Below are 24,583 nucleotides of genomic sequence, written 5' to 3' on the forward strand. Positions count from 1 at the left end.
GGCTGCGGGAACTTTGCGATGGCAGCTGTTTTCTGCGGGTCGGGGCGTACTCCGGATTTGCTGATGACGTGGCCTAGGAACAGAAGCTCATCGTAAGCGAAGCGGCACTTTTCTGGCTTCAGAGTGAGCCCTGATGACTTGATGGCCTCTAGTACTGTGACAAGCCGCCTAAGGTGATCGTCAAAACTTCCGGCGAATACAACGACGTCATCCAAGTAAACGAGACAGGTCTGCCACTTCAATCCTGCTAAAGCCGTGTCCACCACGCGCTGGAACGTTGCAGGCGCCGAGCACAGTCCAAATGGCATAACCTTGAACTCGTAGAGGCCGTCTGGGGTGATGAAGGCGGTCTTTTCACGATCTCTTTCGTCGACTTCTATTTGCCAATAGCCGGACTTGAGGTCCATCGAGGAGAAGTATTTAGCGTTGCAGAGCCGATCCAATGCGTCGTCTATCCGTGGGAGAGGGTATACGTCCTTCTTCGTGATTTGTTCAGACGGCGATAATCGACGCAGAAACGTAGGGTTCCGTCCTTTTTCTTCACCAGGACAACAGGAGATGCCCACGGGCTTTTCGACGGCTGGATGATGTCGTCGCGCAGCATTTCGTCGACTTGTTCTCTTATAGCTTCACGTTCTCGCGGCGAAACTCGGCAAGGGCGCTGGCGAAGTGGTCGAGCGTACTCCTCGGTGATTGTGCGATGCTTGGCGATTGGTGTTTGTCGAATCCTCGATGATGTCGAAAAGCAGCCTTTGTATCGTCGGAGCAGACTTCTGAGCTGCTGTTGCTTAATCACGGGGAGACTTGGATTAATGTGGTAGTCTGGTTCGGCAACCATGGTCGTCGGGGTAGATGCGGCGGAATCCGAGAGGACAAACTCATTGCTGTTTTCCAGAATTTCCTCGATGTGTGCGATCGTCGTGCCCTTGTTGATGTGCTTGAACTCCTGGCTGACGTTTGTCAGCAACACTTTCGTGTTTGCTCCGTGCAGTCGAGCGATCCCTCTTGCGACGCAAATTTCACGGTCGAGCAGTAGACGTTGGTCGCTTTCGATGACGCCTTCTACGTCAGCGGGTGTGTCGGAGCCGACCGAAATGACAATGCTGGAGCGAGGCGGGATGCTCACTTAATCTTCGAGCACACTCAAGGCGTGGTGATTACGAGGGCTCTCCGACGGTATCGCATGGTCTTCCGACAGTGTTATTGACATCGACTTCAGGTCGATGACTGCGCCGTGTTGGTTGAGGAAGTCCATGCCGAGAATGACGTCTCGTGAACACTGTTGGAGGATAACAAAGGTGACAGGGTAAGTCCGGTCATGAATGGTAATTCTTGCCGTGCACATTCCAGTCGGCGTTATGAGGTGTCCTCCGGCGGTCCGAATTTGAGGGCCTTCCCACGTAGTCTTAACTTTCTTCAACTGGGCGGCGATGTGTCCTCTCATGACGGAGTAATCATCCCCTGTGTAGACTAAGGCGGTGACTGCGTGGCTGTCGAGAAGTACGTCGAGGTCGGTGGTTCTTTGTTTGGCGTTGGAGTTGGGTCTTCGCGTCGGATCACGGCTGCGTCGCGTTGAACTGAAGCTGGAACGTCGCGTCGTCACGCCGTTTTTCGTCGGTGTAGTCTTGGCTTCCCGACTTCGTCCGAACGGCGGCGTGTCGTCATTAGGTCGTCGAAATGGTTTCTTCGTCGTCTTCGTCGGTGGCGGAGGATCTTCGTCAGTTCGACGGACAGGGCCCTGGCGCTGTCGTGGAGGAGGACCTTGACGGCGTACGACGGCGGCGTAGGTCATCGCTTCGGGATGGGGTTGCGGTAATTGAGGTTGCACCACCGGAACTCCAAGCGACCGCTGAACCTCATCTTTGACGATGTCAGCGATCGAGGCCACTTGAGGCTGCGACGACGGGAAGATCTTCTGAAGCTCCTCTCGTACGACTGCCCTGATATACTCACGCAGGTCTTCGGAAGCCAGTGATTGAACTCCGGCATAGTTTGTAGAGTTGGTGCGGCGGTCGAATTGCCGGTTTCGCATCTCGAGTGTCTTCTCGATGCTAGTCGCCTCGCGAAGAAACTCGTCGACGGTCTTCGTTGGGTTTCGTACCATACCGGCGAAACGTTCCTCCTTTACACCGCGCATTAGTAGCCGGACTTTCTTTTCTTCGGAAATTTCCGGGTCGGCGTGGCGGAACAGGCGGCTCATTTCTTCGGTAAAATTCGCGGTGGTCTCGTTGGGCTGCTGCACTCGGGTTTCTAGTAAAGCTTGGGCTCGTTCTCGGCGTACGACGCTTGAGAATGTCTGCAGGAAGCCGCTTCGGAAAAGGTCACAGGTCGTTAAGGTGGCTTCTCTGTTCTCAAACCACGTCCTGGCAGCGTCTTCCAATGCGAAGAAGGCATGGCGCAGTTTGTCGTCGCTGTTCCAGCTGTTAAATGCAGCGACCCTCTCGTACGTCTCGAGCCAGAATTCCGGTTCCTCGAATGTTGAACCGCGGAACGTGGGGGACTCCCTGGGCTGCTGCAGCACGACGGGGGATGCTGGGGCTGCCATTGGGGAGGACGTGGTGGCAATCTTCCTGCTCGTCTCAGGTAGGAGTCCGTGCTCTGGGGGCAGTCCTTGCAGTCAGCGGCTAGCACGCTGGTCTTGGGCGACGTTAGTTTTGTCCTCGGGCTTCGGGCTTGGATCGCGGCTTTGCGGGGGCGTTCGTTACATGAACGCACAAGCACCTCCACCAACTGTCACGTGGTCGTGACGTCAAAGAACACAGTAGCAATACTGTGAACAAGAAAACTAACCTTTATTGGGCGAACCTGTGCCCACAAAACAGGCTACACTTATAGCGCAACGACAGCGGCGAACACGCTCAGAGATCGTCGAAAATCTGCTCAGCGGGTCAAGCGCGTCTGCTTTTATACAGCAGTCGTCGAATGTTCCAGACTAATCGTTGGGACCCGCATGCCTTCTACAAAGTTCTACACCATTCGCGTCAAGCGATGAAATCAGATAACACAAGGTTTGGTGACAACAGACAGCGGATAGAAGCATCGACAATTTTCCAGAAACTTCAGATAAGTGCAGGCGCGTCCCGTGCTCTGCGATAACATTTGCTAGGTGGCAAAACGTGTCACCCGGTAAAGATAAGTACACGTGTCAATATACATCTCCAAACGAAGTCGCTATGTCTTGAAATCTCGCGAAATAATACCTGAAGCTACAATATTTACACGTAAATAGGCGCAATACAAATACAGATCGAAATCTATATTTTGAATTCGGCTAGAAATAAAAGCAGCGGACACTCGCTGTCGAAACGCCGGTGTGAGGTAGCGCAGCAGCAGTACTGAGCCATTTGCCCTTCGTGCTGTCTATCGCTTTATCGTAAACTAAGCGGCGAGAACACACCACGCGCAAAGGTATGAGCCGTCGGTGCACCCCAACGCTGATCGCTTACAATATATGGTCCGTACGGTCGCGCACGGCCACGCAATACGAAGTTGCTGCCAGAGTACTACCACAGAGAAACAAATTCAACAGGGGACACGGCGAAAACTGGCAACAGGAAACCCGTCAAGCTCTGCGTTCACGCCGTCCGTTAGTTGACGCGCGCATCGAGAAAAAAAGATGCGAAATGACCTTATAGACAGCGTTTTATTTTTGATTCTTTCACGCTAAAAATGAAAAGTTCTTTCGTAAGAACGAACCTTTACTTTGTGACTTATTTTCCTTGCGTTACCTAGCCACAAGCTAACGGCATGCCAGACACGCTGACGAAGCGAGCGAGGCCGGCTGCGCATGTGAAGTTCGCGTGTTCGTCTCTTTTGGATGTAGCCTGTTTGTTGGGATCCCGGCGTGTTTTTGCGTTCCTTCCGCACTTCGACACGGCACGACTGCAAAATTGGACTACGGAAAGGCAAGAAATTTTGTTTGACAGTCTGCGACGCATTTTAAGCAATTTAGGCTTTTACGGCACGGAACAGAAGCTCGTGACGTATAGTTCGCGACAAACAGCTCGGTCATCTTGGCGTAGTTAAGTTGAGGTAATGACTAATTGTGGGAGATGTTTGCGATACTTTCTGTGAGCCCCAACATTACTGTAACATATTCCGGTGGTGTCTGGGCGCGCCACGCTCGCCGCACCCGGCTTCCTGTCGCAGTTAGCGAAAAGGAGCTCGGGTGTGTGACGCAGCTAGTTAGTATCGCGTGTACTGAATGTTACTGGAACTAGGAAGGAACAGCGCCAAGTAAGACGATAACGAGAGGGAGAACGACACAGGACAGGCGCTTGTCCTGTGTCGTTCTCCCTCTCGTTATCGTCTTACTTGGCGCTATACCTTCCTTGTTCAAGTGTGCATCATCTAGCCCAAATGACTGTTGTTCTGAACCACGAATCTTACTGGGACAAGTTTTGGCGCTTTCTCTGACCCCCAACGTTATTGTACCTAATTTCGATGCTTTTTGTGGTACTTTTGCGATGTATTTGTGGTGTTGTGACACAATTAGCGAAAAGCAGCTCGGTTGGGATGACAGTTTCATTGATTGATTGATGACTTATTACTCATCTTAGCCCCCACTCCTGCATTACAAAGAACTTTCGGGACCAATAGGCAAAGGCTAGTGATAGGTCCGACATTATATATATATATATATATATATATATATATATATATATATATATATATATATATATATATATATATATGTATATATATATATATATATATATATATATCTATATATATATATATATATATACCGGCAACAACACAAAACAGTAAAAACATGACAATGAGTGAAACAGGAAAATAAGTGGTGTGCTTTTCCCTGCAGCAAGCTGGAGCTAAACTGAAGTGCAATAGGAAAAACAAAAAAACGCGCATGGCAGATTTTGTTTTATAAACAGGGCAGGCATAGACTTCAGTGTCACAGTAAAGATTTTTGCACGTGTGAAAAAATATGGAATGCTGTGTCATGCAGTGTACAATGAAACAAACTAAGAAGTGAAAAAAAGACATCTGGATTCAAGATGGTACAAGAAAGCAGAACAAAACTTTGCGTTATATACCAATTGACATCTCGGACGTTGCAGTGAAGGGAAACAGAATATGTAAGTTTGTAATCTGTAATGTCTGAATGATGAAAAAGAAAATGACGTAAGCGAAAGCAATTGCAGATAATATTCTTCATGTTCCTAGGAAAAGTTTTGAGAATGTTTTATTTTTGGTGGTATACTGCTCTATATTTTTACGCCAGCAAATTCTAGTACCCTTTGACCATAAATGTTGCTACTGGGAGGAAGATTAAAGTTACCTAATAGAACATTTATAGTGGGGCGGGCTGATGCCTGAAACAGAGCAGCCGGAAAGGGATGGCTAAACATTACGACGTTATATGCAATCTGTGCAATTCGTAAGTCGCGTAGCTGATAAAACGGTAAAATTCTGAGCTCTCAAAAGAAAGGCTCGCTTGAAGCGGTGTAAGTAGACTGTGTCATTATTCTAACTGCACGTTTTTGTTATATTCTTATGGGATAAATATACGTTTTAAAAATGCATCCCCAAGTTTCAATACGGTATAGTAAGTGACTGTGAATTAAGGCAAAATAAACAATGCGCAATATATTGATTTCAAAATAGTTCCATGTTTCTGCAAAAAGAAAGATCTGTACTGCCGAAGTAGAACTATTTATTAATAGCTGCCTTCTGGGACAAAATAATTCATATAGATACCTTGGTGTAGTTTTTGATAAGTATATGCACTGGCACGAACACATCAGTGGAAAAATAGCATCCAGGTGCTATTTTGGAGCCAACAGCACTGATGTGTTCTTGCCAGTGCATATACTTATCAAAAACTGCACCAAGGTATATATATGAATTATTTTGTCCCAGAAGGCAGCTATTAATAAATAGTTCTACTTTTGCAGTACAGATCTTTCTTTTTTTGTGTGTGGAGGATGGAACATAACATATTTTCTTCTTCAAGTATTGACGGTAATCTTGTTGGCCAAAAACCATTTGGAAGTTCTGTCGAGCTCAGCGTTGGCTTTTGCCGCCCATTCTGTAAGATTTTTGGCTGTTAATACAATCCATGTATCATCGGCATACATGATAATTTCTGCATAGTGCAATAGTTGGCGTGTACTGAATTCCAGTGTGCTCTGTGGCTATGGTGTTGGGCTGCTGAGAACGAGGTCGCGGGATCGAATCCCGGCCACGGCGGCCGCATTTCGATGGAGGCGAAATGCGAAAACACCCGTGTGCTTAGATCTAGGTGCACGTTAAAGAACCCCAGGTGGTCAAAATTTCCGGAGCCCTCCACTACGGCGTGCCTCATAATCAGAAAGTGGTTTTGGCACGTAAAACCCCAAATATTATTATGAATTCCAGTGAGACAAGTTTGTGACGCTTTCTATGGCCCCGCAACATATACTTTCTTTCGGTACTCACGCTTGTCGAAAACGCGACGAGCGATTGCCAAGAGTGATAACACGGGAGTGGGGTGCTTGCGCCGGCAAAACGCCCAAAAGAGCTCAAAAACCAGGAACTTGAATATTTGTCTTCTGAACGACTGAAAACAGCCTTTGCATGCACGTATTTGTCTTGCGTGCGAGCAGAAGGCATTCTGCAAGCTTCTAGCATGGTGGCCTGTGTTGTGACCACCTCTGTGTATGTAGCGTACCGTCGCGTCGGCTGAGTCCAAGTTGTTTTGGAAAGGCGCAGTCGCCCGTATATTTGTGCTTTAAAATTGCAGGAAATAGTTCCCGGGAATGGGGGAATGCTTGGAAATCAGATATTTTCTTCGTATTTTATGGTATTGTTTGGGATGAGTCGGGTACATTCTACGGCATGCGTCATCATCAGCAGCAGCATCAGAATCATTGGACTGTTTTATGTCCACTGCAGGACGAAGGCCTCTCTCCGCGATCACCAATTACCCTGTCCTGCCCCAACCGGTTCCAACTACTGCCTGCGAATTTCATAATTTCAGCTTCCCGCCTATAGTCTTCTGCCGTCCTCGACTGCACTTCTTTTCTGTTGGCGCCCATTCTGTAACCCTAATGGTCCATCGGTTATGTAACCTACGCATTATATGACCAGTAAAGCTCCATTTTTTTTCTTTATCTCAATTAAGATATCGGATATCCACGTGTTTGCTCTATGATCCGCACCGCTCTCCTTCTGTCTCTTAACGTTACGCCTAACATTCTTTTTACTGTATTTGCAATGTTCACTACTATATATTTACTACTATTTTACCATATTTACTAGCAAACTAATTCCGCTAAATAGCTTCTTAGTTTCAAGTCTTGCGACACATGTTTGTAATCGACAGTTGAAGGAAACCATCGCATTAGTCTAGTCTAGTGCTTACATGTGTCAAAACGGCTATGTAGATTGAAGTCGCTGGCGTCAAATTTAAATTATCTCATTACGAGCGCGGTGCCTCGTAACGCGACTCTCTGTCGAATCCTTTGTGACGTAAAAAGACGTTGCGTAAAGTGAAGCGGCCCCTGTTCTTAATCCGACTGCTCCTGTGCACAGCTGCCGATTGCATGCATCCGCCGCTTCGGGAGCAGGGGTCGGCCGCACTGATTTATCGCGCCGTACGGCCCAGCTTCATTTCACGCCGCCCCGCTGCGTCACATCCGGCTGCGCTACGTCACTGCGACTCGCGCTTTACGGGGCAGCGTGCGTAATCGACTAAATTGAAGGAATTTGCCAGATGCCAGATATTGTCGGTTTCCATGGCCGTTTCCAAAGTAGAAACACGGAACTAGACTTTAGTGAATCCCCTTCAATGTTACAGTACAAGAACTTGCCTTAAAATTCGTAACAGAGAAGTTAATCATGTAATTGGTTTAATTAGTGAACAAAACGCTTTTCTTTTTGCAAATGATGTCCAAATAAGCAGAAAGTTATTCTTTAGTGACGCGATTGGAGTAAATTTTGTATTTCCTTTATTTTCTTACGAACGTGCTCGAATTAAAAAAAATATATATACATACATATTATTCACATTCCCTCCGCTCTATCTCCATGGAGCGAATGCAGGATTCTGTAGTAAGTAAATAATAAATAAACGTGGCTGCTACGTAATGCGTGTATTGTTATGTGTGTCCCATTGTGGGCCGCCATCGTGCCATAAGAATTAAAATTTCTAAGGGAAATTACTGATCAATTGTGACAGGTCTAAATTGTCACCTCTCAACTTACTGCGCTTAAATCAGACACTATTCATGAATTCAAACATGGCTGCATAGATAGATAGATAGATAGATAGATAGATAGATAGATAGATAGATAGATAGATAGATAGATAGATAGATAGATAGATAGATAGATAGATAGATAGATAGATGGATAGATAGATAGATAGATAGATAGATAGATAGATAGATAGATAGATAGATAGATAGATAGATAGATAGATAGATAGATAGATAGATAGATAGATAGATAGATAGATAGATAGATAGATAGATAGATAGATAGATAGATAGATAGATAGATAGATAGATAGATAGATAGATAGATAGATAGATAGATAGATAGATAGATAGGCCACGGCCAGTGAAAACATTAGGCAATGTAGTCAACCGGAATTCGTTTAATGGACACAATACATTCGCGTCCTTCCAAGCACCCAGGATTCGCACTTCGGTGTAATTGCGGGTGCGCACACGTACCTCGGCGATGCCAGCGAGCTGGTGCCTATTTTCCTTCTGGTTGCAGCCGTCACCAGGAGCGTAGTTCTTCACCCGCCTCCTTGAGTATTCACCCGCCTCCGTGTCCACGGGGTACCAGCGGCCGTACAGACCCACGGAAACGGACAGCGCCGCCGTCTTCACGCCCTTGTTCCGCATCTTGTCCAGGTCGCCGGCGTGCCTGATTGCAGTAAACTGCGCATGCGTTGCCGCGGTGTAGAGAGAGGTTGTTGATGTCACGTGATTAGGCGTTATCATTCACGCCCTCGCATTGCTACGCAAAGTCGATGGTGGTCGGTATCGACAAAGCAGTTATAGTAGACTCGACCCAGTTATTCTCGAGCTCCAAACTTCATTTATATAACACAGCGCGGTATAGGTCCGTGGCGTTGGCGTTGCGCTGCCAAACTTGGGCTCACGGGTTCCATCGTGGCTGCATGGACGCATCCCAACGGGATCAGAATGCGGCAAGGATAACGATCGTGCTCGGCACATTGGGTGCAAAGTAAAGAACCCCAGCTGGTGTAGTTTAATCCGCAGTTCCCCAGTAAGGCGTGCCTCATTATGATCCCAGGAATGTACTTTTTTTTTCATTTCTCTCCTCTTTAATGGTTTTGATTTCTGGCATGCGTCCAACAGCTCCATATAACCACAGCTGCACCGGCCAATACATAAAACGGGGGAGACGCCACCACCTTTGAGAGGGAAGTATAGAAATCCCATATTCATAAGCCTACAACGGGATGCATCGTTATAGAAACATAGTATCGGTACAAACGGGGCATTCATATAAGAAAAATTTTCTTCGCTTTTACAGAGCGCAGCTGGGTCACCTTTGCATAATGCGCTTATTCACGCGAATTATGACATCTTTCTCGGTTGTCACATTATAAGGCCAGAGGCTCTGCAAATATCACTTCTTCAATGACGCTTTTAAGGGCATAATAAATAAAAACGACCTTCGTTGCACGAAGTGAGCCCGCATTTAGCGTGAGCGTACTTTCTCTCATTTCTGCTGTCATTGTTTATCTAATAATTCTCTTATTGTTCATGTTATTGTTCCTCTAAATATTTCTGTTATTTTTCAGCCCACTTCAATATAGCACAATTACTTCAATTATTAAACGACTGTTTTGTTTCACATCTCATTTAGTAGGATCCGCTGGTGGTGCTTCTTCATCTTCCGACCAAAGCGACGACTTCGGCGTAGGTAAACTAACGTTGTTCTAGTCTTTCTAGACGGCGCTGCCGTTGCATGTCAGTCCTTCTAAGCTCATCGTTCAGCTGCAAGATCATGAGAAGCACCCGCTCCGTTTAGACTACTTCACAGCAATGGAGCACCGACTGTTCTTTCCACTTGTGGCTATGGTGTTGACCTGCTAAGCACGAGGTCACGGGATCGAATCCCGGCCACGGCGGCCCGCATTTCGATGGGAGAGGGGAAAGCGAAAACACCCGCCTACTTAGATTTAGGTGCACGTTAAGGAACCCCTGGTGGTCAAAATTTCTGGAGTCCCCCACCACGGCGTTCATCAAAATCGGATCGTGTGTTTGGCACGTAAATCCCTATAATTTTATTTTGAACTTTTCTTTTTCTTTACAAGCGCCGATGCAGAAGAGACTATGCGCCTCTCCGAGCAGCGAATTGTATCTAGCGCTGAAGCCATGCACTCCTGGCAGTGCCAGGTGAGCCGATGACGTCATCCGCAGCGCCGCTTGCCTGTTCTTATCTACGCCATCGATCGCCCGCCGTGACAGCTGCGCGGCTCACCTCATTCTTGGGGTTGTGGGAACTTCTATCGCCGAGCTTCGTACACCCGCATCGCGAACCTGCAAAAACGGGGCAATATAGGCTCACGCGTATAACAGTCATACCGAAGGAGCTACCCAGGTGATCACATGAGAATCAATACTGCGTAGCGTGCCAGACCTTGTCATCCTCCTAGTATGAAGCTGCGCGCCTCTCCCCCCCCCCCCGCAAAACAAAAGAGAAAAGAAAGAACAGTCTCAACAACGAAAACATATATCGAGGGCTACGCTTCCGTGTGCCGCATGAGCTGTAAGTCATAGCAGAAGTCACAATAACTTCACGATGTCCCTGCTCTACTCATGCACTACAAGAAGTACAAAGTGATTCGATGGTAAGCGTAGCATTTATGGATCCGGCTCCTGTTTCTATTACAAAATCCATGTAGCCATTACGAGAGACTGTTAAGTTATTATTACGCAGATTCTATACTTCAGATATTCTGCCTTTATTCTGACCATACTACAGGGGAATGTGGTATTGAAGCTTTCTCACCAAGTTGAAGAAGTAAATGTTCTTGAACAGAAGATGCTCTGGTTGTCTCAGTAGATTCGCTGGCAAAATTCTGCATTCCTTATCATAGCTGTCCAGATCGTATAGGTGCGCTTTCGAGATGAATAGGTCCGGCATAAGCACGGTCCTAAAAAAAAGAATTGAAACAGTGTGGTGAGCTGCGAAGCATTAGATGAATCCTGCATTCAACTTCTTTATCAAGTTCACTTGATGCTCACAATTATCAGCATGTATAAAAACCTACATCGTTACGTTTGGTTACTAATTTTGTCAACTACCGTTGGGTGAAGTAACTTCAATTCGGTCCAGAGAAGACGCATGGGAGACCCCGCGCCACCCGGCTAGTCCCACGTAGGAACCGCCAAGCCGAGCTTGACGGCCCGATCGCGGGCACTCTGGACGGCCAGGGTTTGGTCGTTGAGTTCGGGGCTGCCTAAGAGCGCTGAAGGAGGAGCCGATGGCGGAGCCGCTGAAGGAGAAGCCGCTGAAGGAGGAGCCGATGGCTTCACACTCCCACAACACATGGTCCAATGCTGCCCTTAGTCCACAGGCAGGGCAGCCCGCACTGGGATATCTTTCAAGGTATATGGCATGAAAAACCGCAAGGTTTGGGTACGCACGGGCTTGTAAAAGTCGAAGGGTAACCGCCCGCGCCCTGCATAAGGCGAGGTGCGGGAGGGGGAATGCCCGTCTTGACTAGTGTGTGGTGATTACATTAAACGTAAGCAAGGGTTCCCCGCGGAGCAGGGGCACTGCTGAGGCGGCGCGGTCAGTGAGTCCTCGCGCGGCCTCGTGTGCGCCCTCGTTAGGGTTAGAGGGGGAACCCTCAATCGACCCCAAGTGAGCGAGAAAACAAATGAGAGAATGCGGAGAGATACTTTTGGCGCTTTGGAGAATGCGGAGGGCCTGGGGGGAGACCATACCCGTTTGGTAGGCCTTAATGGCTGCCTTGGAATCACTATATTGTCACGTGGTAGTGACGGTGAAGAAAGAAGCAGTACGGTGGAATACAAAACTAGCTTTTATTGGGCGAACCTGTGCCCACAAAACAGGATACACTTATAGCACAACGAAAGCGGCGAACACGCTCGGCGATCGTCGAAAATCTGATCAGCGGGTCAAGCGCGTCGGCTTTTATAGATCAGTCGTCGAATGTTCCAGATTAACTGATGGGACACGCGTGTCTTCCACAAAGTTCTACACCATTCGTGTCACGCCATAAAATCTGATAACACAAGGTTCGGCGACAACAGACACGCGGATAGAAGCGTCGATAACTTTCCAGGAACGTCGGATACATGCAGGCGCGTCCCTCGCTCTGCGATTACAGTTGTTAAGCGGCGAAACGTGGTTGCGCGATAAAGATAAGTACACGTGTCATTACCCCCCTCTTAAAAAGCATCGACCCGATGCTGCAAACAAACGAAAGTAACAAAGAAAAGCACTCGTAGCAAAGAAAACAACAAACTAAGGAAGTTCATCAGCGTCCGTAAAATGGTTTAAGGCGCACCACGTGAACCACTTCAGATCGTGCGCGGCGCCGCTGTGAGTGCGAAATGCCGTCTGGCACGACCTCGCGAGAGGTACGGGGATCGATACCCCGCACCTCCACCAGATGTCACGTGGTAGTGACGGTGAAGAAAGAAGCAGTACGGTGGAATACAAAACTAGCTTCTATTGGGCGAAGCTGTGCCCACAAAACAGGATACACTTATAGCACAACGAAAGCGGCGAACACGCTCGGCGATCGTCGAAAATCTGATCAGCGGGTCAAGCGCGTCGGCTTTTATAGATCAGTCGTCGAATGTTCCAGATTAACTGATGGGACACGCGTGTCTTCCACAAAGTTCTACACCATTCGTGTCACGCCATAAAATCTGATAACACAAGGTTCGGCGACAACAGACACGCGGATAGAAGCGTCGATAACTTTCCAGAAACGTCGGATACATGCAGGCGCGTCCCTCGCTCTGCGATTACAGTTGTTAAGCGGCGAAACGTGGTTGCGCGATAAAGATAAGTACACGTGTCAATATATTGCCTCTCTGCGACCATCGAGCACAGCTAGCGCGATTGCAACCTGTTCGGCTACCACGGGCCTCGAAGTGCGTACCGTAGCGCAGCAAGTGAGTGAGTGAGCAGCAAGCGAGCCTTGAATTGGAGTCGACGATGGAGATGGCGAATGCCCCTTCTTTGACAAATGCCGCGGCATCCACGAAGCTTGCCTGAATGTGGTTATTGCGGACATGCTCGAGTAGAGCTGTAGCCCTGGCCCGACGTCTGCCGACGTTGTTTGCGGGGTGCATATTGCGGGGAAGGGGCGCGATGTGCAGTTGAGACCTGATGTCGCTGGGAATCCGCACGGCGTCAGGGCACTGGTCGACTGGATTGAGGCCCATCTCCTACGGTTGAACGTTATGCATTGAAAATAAAGGACGAAGAGGCCACAGCTGACGTGAGAAAACTTTCATACCCCTGTGACACGGCACGTGTAATATCATTCGCGGCCAATGAGATTACGTCCCTATGCTATTTTTATTGCTTCTACAAGGGCATGCTGAATGAGATTCGCAGCTAACGCTATTCACCCATTCAACGAATTTCCCGAACTCACGCAAGGGCGACTTATGTAGTCTTGACTACAGGGGCTTGGCAAAAATTTACGAAATCGATAAGCTAAAACGAAATGTAGTCACAACAAAGGTTGTCATAATTGGTGTTATGAGCTGTAATAATTTTATGACGTACAGCACGATAGTTGAAGTAGTTTGTGTGCAGCTAAATTCTTGTTGCCAAGTCTCCAAGTGTACGCTATATGACCTCCAGTCGGCCATGTTTGCAAACGCTCATTTGTTTTGTTTTCATTTTATTTATTTATTTATTTATTTCCAAATACTGCAGCCCTACTCAGGGCTATTGCAGGAGTGGAGTACAGTAAACATAACAGAAACAAAAGCAGTTGAACACCATAGACAATAGAAAAAAACAACAACAAAGGGAAGCAATCTTATCGCACTAGTGCTTCTACAGCATCACGCAGTGTCAATTCACGAACAGAACCGGTAATTCATTTCAGCACTCGACAACTCTCGGGAAATAACTGTGTTGGAACATGTTAGTACGTGCAAAGAAAGGCTTTAGGTTGAGGGAGTGGCAACGTCTGGTTGGAAGACCACTGGTATATCTGATGTAATCATCAGCAGGTAGTTGACAGCAAGAGTGAGTAATTTCTGCTCATTGTTTTCAAAGTGGTGCCGCGCTAAAGCTTATCCGCCCACTACGGAAGCCAACTCTGCAGCTTCGTCAGTGGAGAATGAGAAGCAAAAAAGCGCACTGGACTGACGACGAGAAGCGTGCGCTGCTGAAAGCGCGGGAAGACCACCTTTTTGCAGGGCGAATCACAACCTGAAAGCACGCATGCCTATTGCCAAGTGCCCGTGTGCGCAAGCTGCCGACAGACATTGCCATCATTCGGGAATGCTATTTCGCATACCTGTGTATACAGGGAATGCAAGATTGCAATGACATTCGGTATGAATGTCATTTACTGTGAATGACATCACACATGCCGTGTGACGGAGGTAGTGTTCAGACTTGCAAACTTCTTTTATTTTGTGTCCAAACTTTTTTACCGAAATATCAGCTTCATACCGGCCAACTCAGTCACGACATATTGTAATAAATTGTGCAGCTTAGGCAGAGCCTCAGAATTGATCACCTTTTTAGGAAAAAGGAAGTTCGCGCTTACTTTGATTGCAGGAACGAGACGAAAAAAAAAGAAACTGCCTACAGCCTATGTCCTGTATTGATTTACGCTTTAAGCGCATTTTTAAGAGACAGATTTCGTCAGCGCAAACAGGGGTCATAATTAATGCTGTCACACAGCTTTTGACGAGACCGTTATGAGATACACAAATTATGACTATCTACACCCCTATGGTTTCTCCTTGTTCGGTGTCTAGTTCACGTGTGCTACCGGATGTCTTTTGTAATTCCGCATTTGGCCCTTGTCAAGTGTTAATGTGGCGTGGTCATCCACGTTTCTCATGAGTATATTGTAATTATTTGTCTTGGTTTGTTTGTTCCGATCGCAACGTTTGACATTGTCGTCCAGTCTTACATGTAAGTATTACAATGGGGAGTCGCGGATGTGCAGTGTTGGTCCCATTTTTTTTTTGTTCCCGTGTATGCGAGAGAGCTCAACTCGCAGGAGGGAAATCGCCAAAAGACATGCAGTTTACTCTCATCATATGTCCTAATTATTTCTGATTACAGTGTACGTTCTGCAGAATTTCCGCACACTTTCTGCATCCTGTGACTACAGATGCTTCATGCAGTATTTGCAGAATAAAAACATGCACCTTCGTAGCAGGGAGGTGATAGAGGCCGTGTCATATGTATGCAGAGTGTGTGTACGTCTTTTGCAGACTCGGTGGCAAATTGTCTGTAAATTTTCTGCAGAAAGACCGAAAAGATTTTTGTGATTTCTTTACAAAAATATTTTCTAACAATGCCCCATACAAATACCCCAAATGTGGTATTTTACTCTGCCCTGAAAACCGCCTTTGCATGTTCCGGGGTTTTACACACCTTGAAACTCAGAGTAACCGAATCGGCACGGTTTATCATTTTTTATATGCATTCTTGTATATTCAGCTTTGTACCACAAGCTCTATAAATATGTCAAAAACAGCAATAGCGTCACATATATAAAGCTATGAATTAAGATGCTTAATTGAGAATACATGAAAGAGGCCGCAAAGCTAAGCGCAATATCGCAAAAATATGAAGGAGCGAGGAAAGTGAACTGCGCATATTAAGATATAAAAATACTCTAGGTGTGGGAATAAATTTGCAGCGCAGTCTACTAATGCATTCCAAGTTGCTGTATTTCTCATCATTATCATAGTGGTTGAGCAATTGCAGTGCCAACTTTTTCATTATTAAGTGCAAAAAAATTCCGTAACCTCGATCTGAAATTCTGCAAATTTTACAGCAACGCCACAGAAGTGTCCCAAGGAGTTGGAACTTTCACGTTCACTTGATTAATATTCCTAGTTTACTTGACAAAAACAAATAATGGGAAAAACTAAATGCTGAAGTCTTAAGGCGTGCACCTGCATCTTACAAAGGGCCACGATGCAGATTACAATTTGAGTGAGGCCCTGGCGCAACTAGAAGTGTGGATATGTGATGAAAAGGCTTCACTGGCTAAAAACATTTTTTGTTCATTCTTGCATTATCTTCGTACACTGACCTAAAGTCTTGTTATATGCAAAAAAGTAAGCTCGCTTACCTGAACGCCTCTGCCACGTTCGAAGCCGAGATTTCATCATAGAACTGACTCCATGCCGACGCCATTACGGTGTAGATCGGGCGCTCAGGGGTCTTCCGGTCTTCCAAGTAACTCGTGAACCGCTGAGAATTATTCATTTTTACGAAAATCAGTCAGCGCTGTTGGACTACCTTTAGTGCTGCCCATAAGTCAGCAGGTGTAACTGAGCAAGTCTATCCGGATTTTTCTATTGCGATTAGCATTCTATGGGAAACTTAACTCAATTTTCGATACGTATATGTATGGTGTCCTTATCAAACGTTATTCAGGCAGTTTTCTACGAAAGAAAGAATAAGAACGTCAAATACTTTGGTGCTGGGAGGAATCAAAACCACGCCATAGAAAATTTTCAAGCGCAGGAATCCGACAACATAGCGCGCTGCGTCACGAATGAGAGGCCAGCGAGGAAACAGTTCTTGCGCACACCGGCGAGCCGCGAATCTCGGAGGCATCGCGCGGAGTTCGCGACGGCGTCACCAGATGGCGCACCATGTGCAGGGTAAAGCACCAGAGAGCTAGGAGCTCGGCTGCGATACACGCTTCCTACGTGATGCGTTTCGATGACGGCGACGCTGTGTCGCTGCATTATTCGAATGATAATCAACCGCATTAACATCGACGCTCATCGTGAGATTGTTTCTGCCAGAATGCTTTTTTTTTCTTTCATGTTAAACGTGGGGTTGCTGCAGATGCTGTATCTTCGCGCTACCCAGCTGACGGGGTTAGCCAAATATGACTCATGTGTGTAATAGCTTTCCTTGCACATTCTTTCTTGTCGCGAGAGGCTAGCCCCAACTCTTTTGGTGGAGAGATAAATACTGCACAAAAATAGGTCCATCATGACGTTCAGGGAATTTAGCGGAAGAGAACCGAGAGTCGCCCTTGTAAATCTGGACAAGGTTGGTCTACAGGTTACTCTAAGAAATTAACTAGATATGGTAGGCATCACCCTGCTACAAGCACGGTTACTTATCTATTCATACAAAAATCGTGTGCCTTGTTTTCTGGAACAACCAACAAAATGCATTTGGTCACATCCCAGTAAAGTGTATCGGCGTATATTTAAACTTTAGCTAAATTTAGCTGACGCACTCTGTATAATGTGGCTTCTTATTTGGTGATTATTTCACGCGCCAGCCTTTTCAATGAGCGCCGATAAAGAAAGCCGTGCAAATACCATTGCATAGCACGCCTGTTTAAGTAATGCGTAAAACACTTGTAGGTATTCACAAAATACTTGCGAAAATACCATCCGCGATTGGTCACAGTCGCGGTGGTTGTCCCATTGTCACACTGACTATTGTCGTGAACGACGGTGGCCTAAAATCCGGCCGATCAAGAAATACATTGTAGTGTAAGAAGGGCAGTAGTTATGTAAATAATTATTTTCACTTGTTTATATTTTAAGGCTAATGCAGAGGTCTGAATGGTACTCTGACTACTTTTTCACAAGGAATGACTTGTCGTGAGTAGTCTTTGATCGGAAAGGTATCGATAATAACGAAAGGAATATTTACACTACTCTGGTCTTGTTTTATGAATAGCGCCCCAATGACATGTGTCACCAGGAACAGTAAACTTTAAGCGTCAGAACACATAAAAAAGAGCATACAAGCCTGCCTAGTAATCAACGTAGTGTGTGTGATTGCCTGAAAAACTCCCATGTTTCTATGCTTCCAAGTTGATATTCTGATGGGAATGCATGGCAGAAGCAACTGCCCATCGACGCGAAAATTCTAAGCAGCTTATCGCTTTAATAATTTTGCGCTAGAATTACTCCGTCACAACGCACCGTAGATGCAGTATCATCACTGGTGAAAGAAGGTCCTTATCGCTGCTCCTCGGACAAGAAATCGGACAGCGGGAATTTAGCAATTATACAACTGCAAAAGCGCATCGACAGAGCATTATTGCACTATGATTTGTAATCCATGGTATTGCCTGTTCATTTCAATGTAAGGATTTTCATTTTGCCTGCCATTCTCTTGAAGCAGTCTTCTTTTAAAAAACTTTTCGTTATAGTTCCACCCTTTGGCCGCACGGTCAAACAGGCTATATTTAAGCGCTAAGAGAGAATAATTTTCAATCACTCAAGCGCAACACACGTACGTAACCACACGGCCATGAACCTATTTGACCATATTTGGCCCTTCCGCCACAGACACCACATTCGTCATAATCAACCACGCTCCAGTCGCATGGTACCAAATGGCAGCAAATGCTGCAAACATTAAGGTATATATGTATATATAGCTATCGTTTGCTACTAGGGGTGCGGAATAGCAATGATCAAGACCGAATAGAATAATTTCGGAATAATGAACAGCCATTATGGCATATAATATCGCACGTTCACATCCCGGTATTCTTAAAACTTATCAAGTTTCCATGACACAGTGCCTTATGCAGCATTGTTTATTAAAAGCACAAATAGAGCATGAGACCCAAACAAGTGGTTGCTTCGATGACCAGAGCGCGAATGACCGCGGCACAGCTGGTAAAGTATGGCTACCCAAGTCACGCGCAGCCTGCTCCAATATGGAAGTCCACTTGTTCTATGTCTATACTATGCCCTTGGCGGAGGCGGGGGGGGGGACTTGCCGTACTTTTTTCCGATGTTATATTTGTTTGGGCGCAGTTGCCGTTTTGAGATTTTTGAAAAGTATTACAAAAACATTAACATTTGAGAATACTGACTTTTCGATTCGAAGACCGAATCAAATACGGCACTATTTGATTAGTTATTGGGAACTTTCGAATATTCGCACATCCCTATTTGCAACCGTGAAGACAAATCACGCGCTTCCAGTTTACACTCAAGCAAACTTTTTTTTCTCACTTTTGTTTTGCGAAAAGCTCATATACATACCTTTAGTATGTGCAGTGACTCAACCATCCCTCCTTTGTCGAATTGGTAGGTGTCGGTGTTGATGTAGCCGTAATGGAAAATTCTCTTCGTAAACAACTTGTGCAAATGACCTTTCATGGAGGAGTCCTTCGACGCCGCAGCCGTGCGGCTACGTGTTCTGTTGGATTGAAAATGTAAAAAAAAATGCACGTGAAAAACGAATTCTTTCACGGGCTTCAGGAGGCACAAAGACAACACGCATGCACCTCCTCGGCCGAATTACCCTCATTAAGTAACGACCGGAGAGGGCAGCAGTAATATTTGGATGCAATGACAAATATCAAACGGTATTCGAGCCAAGAGCGTAGAATAACCTACCCAAAGAAATTCAATTCGACACAGAGTGTTTCCTATGCGTTCGAAATATTCACGCTGTAAACAGAACTTCCTGATCTCTGCGATCGGGGCAAAATAGCACCCAGCCAAGTTTCTTCGTTGAAGAGGAAGACAAGACAACGGGGTCAGTGAATCCTCAAAGTGAGGAAGCTATACGTCTTTTAGTGGTAACCTGTAGTGGAGGCGCCTGAAATGGCCTAGTGACCTCCGGTCAATTCTTCCAGCGCTACAGATTTAGATGGGAGGCATTTTAATTTTCGAGATCAGTTGACACTGCTCAGATGGCGTAGTTTATTTCATGTTCCCTTTCTGTTTGTTTGTACATACTGTAGCGCAATGAGGGCTGTAGCAGGCGAGGATTAACAGATGGAAATTGTACACCGTAAAATACGATACAATGATGAGGGCGATGTGCAAAGACCATACATCTTGGATGGCAGATACAAAACTTCGGGATGGGCATGAGAGAATAGAGCCAAGTAAGGAATTCCAGTCTTCTATGCAAGGAAGGAAAAAGCTGAATGTCAACATATTAGTGCGTGCAAAGTAGGCCTCAGGTTTGAGTTGTGGTGTCGTCTCGTCGATGACTTTGCCACGAGGTTAGCATAGTTTTTTAAAAGTGTAACGGAAGAATTGAAGATGATGTGCAAGAAATCTAATAATGCTATGCGGCGACGTCAGTAGACCGAAGTTAAATTCAAGGAACGATGTGCAGAAAAGGGTGGAAAGTCACGATCATAAGGGTGACATATATATCTTACAGCTTTCTTTCTGAATTGTTCCTAGCGCGTTAATCTCACACTGCTTATAAGGATTTCAAACGACAGATGCGTAGTCAATAAGAGGATGGATTAACGATTTATTTAGTAACAGCTTATTATCTTTTGGATAGTGTACGACGTAGGAAGCCACATTTTTAGTGTTTTGTTATAAATTATGCAATCAACGTGATTAGACCATGACATGTTATACGCAAAAATGACACCGAGATATTTTTACTCAGATACTCTACACAAAGCGTGGTTATCGAAGGAGTAATGCAAAAAGAGAAGTTTTTTACAGAAGGACACACGGACGGTTTTATCAAATTTAATGCTATTAGCCAGGTGTGCACTAAGTGCAAAATCTAGAAAATTACTCCTGGAGGCGGCAGTGATGAGTAGAACAGTTTAAAATTTCATATTGTCACGTGGTGGTGACGTTCAAGAACACAGTAGCAATACTGTGAAAAACAAAACTAACTTTTATTGGGCGAACCTGCGCCCACAAAAACAGGCTACACTTATAGGACAACGATAGCGGCGAACACGGTCGGCGATCGTCGAATATCTGGTCAACGGGTCAAGCGCGTCGGCTTTTAAAGAACAGTCGTCGAGTGTTCCAGACTAATCGTTGGGACCCGCGTGCCTTCCACAAAGTTCTACACCATTCGCGTCAGGTGATGAAATCAGATAACATAAGGTTCGGTGACAACAGACAGCGGATAGAAGCATCCATAACTTTCCAGAAACTTCGGATACATGCAGGCGCGTCCCGCGCTGTGCGATAAGATCTGTTAGGCGGTGAAACGTGTCGGCCGATAAATATAAGTGCACGTGTCAATATCAAACACAATCATCAGCGTAAAGACGAATGTCAGAAGAGGTGTTAACAGTCAAATAATTTATTTAGATTAAATAAAGCAGTAGCCCAAGAACGGAGTCTTGGGGCACTCCAGATGTCACATCAACAGCAGTAGACTCGGTCGAGCTGTAAGAGACATACTCAAAGAAATCTTGGAATCCAGTGAACTAGCTGCGAATTATTTAGTACAGCGCTGAATTTTGCACGGAGTTTAGAATGTAATACCCTGTCAAATACTTTAGAGAAGTCTATAAAGATGGCGTCAACCTTGTTGCCAACATTAAAGTTAAGGAAAATGTTATGCGTAAACTGAAATAACTGTGTTTGCGTATTAAAACCACACCTAAGCCCATGATGTATGTTTGATAGCAGATTCTTTGATTACAGGAAAATCACTATGTGTTTATGAATATGTTTTAATATTTTGCATGACTGCGATGTTATTTAAATCAGTCTGTTGTTCGACAAAAACTGCTTATCTCCTCATTTATAAAGAGTAAGCATTTTAGCTAAATTCTACGAGGAAGGAACAGTGACAGATGATAAAGATTTGTTGAATATATGACCGTCAGGTATCTTGATGACCACAAAGAGTAGCGAACCAAGAATGCATTGTGTATCTCGTCCGGACCGGTGCATTTCTTGGTATCCAACTTTAACACCAGGTTAAAAATGCCTTCATTGTTTAATTCAATGTCACTGATTGCTTCAGAGCAAACTATAGTGGTGAGAAAAGGAATGAAGTTGTTATTGGGTAAAAATACAGTCGGAATATACTTCTCTCGTACAAGGCGGTATCATAGCGTAGTTTCAATCTATTTAGACTCTTCTGCAATTTCTAACTTCTGAGCTGCGGACAAATGGCGCATAAGCCAAAAAAAACATTGAATTTCATCTTTCATCCTTGCAACATGCAACATTTGTGCTTACCATCGTTCTCGCGGGCTTGCACGGACACCACGTGCTTTTCCATTTGTGTATTTATTATTTATCACAGCAGAACGCTCCAGCTCTGCAACTGATACACGTCACCCCCGAGCGCAGAAACTTTCCTTTTTTTTGAGGTATTGCTCCCGGCTCCTCCTTTCCTTTTTCCTCGAACATCGTTTTCACCGGATCTATTGTCAGGCTCACTTGCCTCGCACAACAGCAGTACGTGTAGGCTTACCTTATCGGTTTTATTTCATCAATAAATAAGAGCGCAACAATGCCGTTTCTCTCTGCTGTTTGACTGGTCGTGTCCTGAGCTCAGAACGCAAAGGCTTAGAAATCGACGAAGTTGGGCCCCACTTAAAAATACAACATAGGAAAAGCAGATGTGAGCCTTTAATCAGAATTGGTTCTCTAGACTGTGCTGTGCTATGCCTGACTTACAGCAGAGTCCACGTGTAAATCTTATCGCTTGGATCTAGCGTCTGCGATCGCATTTATTCGTCTTCGTCTAGCTGTCGCCCTGACGGGTCATGAACGTATTCCCACTCGCCCTATTCCCACTACTTGTCCCTACTCTGCTTGCCTAGCTTAGCGTTGTCTAGTTGTGTCCTCGCCTACCATCCATTTCTCCACGGCGTTTTTTATCGTTTTTCAGTCTGCTTACTCTCCTCCTGAATATGTGAGGCCGTGGAACTGGCCTTTAACAAAATAAAAAGGGGGGGCAGGTCGTCGCTCCCCAAGGCCAGGCTCACTTGTAATCGAAGGCGACGCCGTACTCGGTCTTCGTGTGCCGCGCCGCGGTGTTGATGAAGTGCTGCACTTCGGACGGGTACGGCCCGCCAAAGTCCTTGGCACGCGAGGCGGGCATCTGCTCCAGGAAGGTGTAGTCGCACACGCCGTCCTCGGGGAACCGGGAACTCGCCTTGATGTCCGGCCCATACGTGCACGCCAGCGAGTACGGTGGGATGGGCCGCTCTGTACGCGCAAGGCACGAGTAGAGCAAGCACAAACATGGAGGGCACCTCACGTAGCATCAACGGGAGTGCTCTAAGGAGCACTACAACGATTTATAGGAAACTATTGTCCTGGGCAATAACTACATGCAATGTGCTTTTGAATGGAGTCATCGGTAATGAGATGGTATTGGATGCACGCCCTTCCGCACTTTGCGGTCGAAGCTCTGCCGACGTGAGGCGATGCTCGCGATGGGCCGATGAAAACTTAGATTTTTTTTATGTCGCTAAAAGGAGTACGCGAAGTACTGTTTCCATTTCCAGCCAATGTTCCTAATATTGACGAATGAAAATGGATTAGTGACTAACTTAAAACGTAAACTTCCTAAGGAAAGTCAACAATCGGTGATGACGGCAATTAAGCCGCGACAAACGTGCCGGATCCGTAAGCACTTTCAGGCCTCAACAAATACTGACTTGCAGGAGGACAGGCGGCAGTAAAGTGCTGTTTTCCGACATCTATTTTCAATGACACAAAATATATTTATTAATTCACCAAAATATACCTAATACCAGTGCTTTTCTTAAATGTACATAACCTTACGTTGTCACTATGCGCCTTTAATGTAAACACAGATCCTGTCAGCTAGTCAACTGTAGTAGGTAAAGTAATTCATGCCTACATTTTTGTTTTTCTCCATTCGGTCATTGCACGTTCAAACAATATGTCTCAAGACAGGGCTTACTTTGAGAGGATGTGTAAGCTGTGTGCCGCGCACACGTGAATGTTTAGTTCCGGTGTTGATGACGACATTGTGTAAATACTATACTGGCTCCGCGCATTAACAATTTATACAAGCGTTTCCCGGCCAACGAACAATGACACATTCGCTGGCTTTTTCAAAGCACCGCGCACGACCTTGGAGCACTTGGAGGCGCTTTCCTCGTCTAGCTGCGAGAGCGACGGACACACATTTCAGGTCACGTGGTCCCTCCGATTGCGCAGGGAGCAGCTGAACGTACGGCTAAGGCCAGGCTTTCTCCAGCTTCATTGTGGAGAGGCAGCTGCATTGGCGAAAAACCATTCGGAGTGCCGGTATAGGAACCAAACTACCCCAAGCGCCGAGTGCATTAACGGGCCGAAAGGAGCTCGTTTTTTTTTTAAGTTGTAGAAAGATGTGATATATTGTGAAAGATGCGAAGTTTTCGAAATATCCGGTGTTTCAGCTAACACTTCCTTTTTTTTTAATTGCATGTGGCAGATTGCACAATTGTAGTGCATGAGCTGGTCTATCGCCTAATTAACAAAAAATTCAATAATCAAATTTTCAGCTACTCACCTCATGGAACATATTGCAATTTAGAAATTCAAGCCGGGGAGGCGGATTCGCTTGGAATGAATTCGCAGGATGACAACTGTTTAGAGATAATATTTCCCAAACGATGCGCTCAAATGCATTGGCGTTCCAGTTACTT

At 45.8% G+C, this 24,583-nt stretch overlaps 1 protein-coding gene across 1 annotated transcript in view; it reads right to left on the bottom strand.

The window, feature by feature from the left end:
- LOC139047086 (uncharacterized) overlaps positions 1-24,583 on the bottom strand; it is an 80,697-nt gene that overhangs the window by 25,704 nt on the left and 30,410 nt on the right. Inside the window, exons 4-8 of the mRNA XM_070521043.1 lie at positions 22,907-23,129; positions 19,224-19,380; positions 16,316-16,437; positions 11,002-11,146; positions 8,682-8,894 (exon numbers count right to left, since the gene is read on the bottom strand). Coding sequence (XP_070377144.1) covers positions 8,682-8,894; positions 11,002-11,146; positions 16,316-16,437; positions 19,224-19,380; positions 22,907-23,129 — 860 coding nt within the window. The remainder of the gene's footprint in view (positions 1-8,681; positions 8,895-11,001; positions 11,147-16,315; positions 16,438-19,223; positions 19,381-22,906; positions 23,130-24,583) is intronic.

The sequence above is a fragment of the Dermacentor albipictus genome, chromosome 6 (genome assembly GCF_038994185.2).
Source record: "Dermacentor albipictus isolate Rhodes 1998 colony chromosome 6, USDA_Dalb.pri_finalv2, whole genome shotgun sequence".
Taxonomy (NCBI): Eukaryota; Metazoa; Arthropoda; class Arachnida; order Ixodida; family Ixodidae; genus Dermacentor; species Dermacentor albipictus.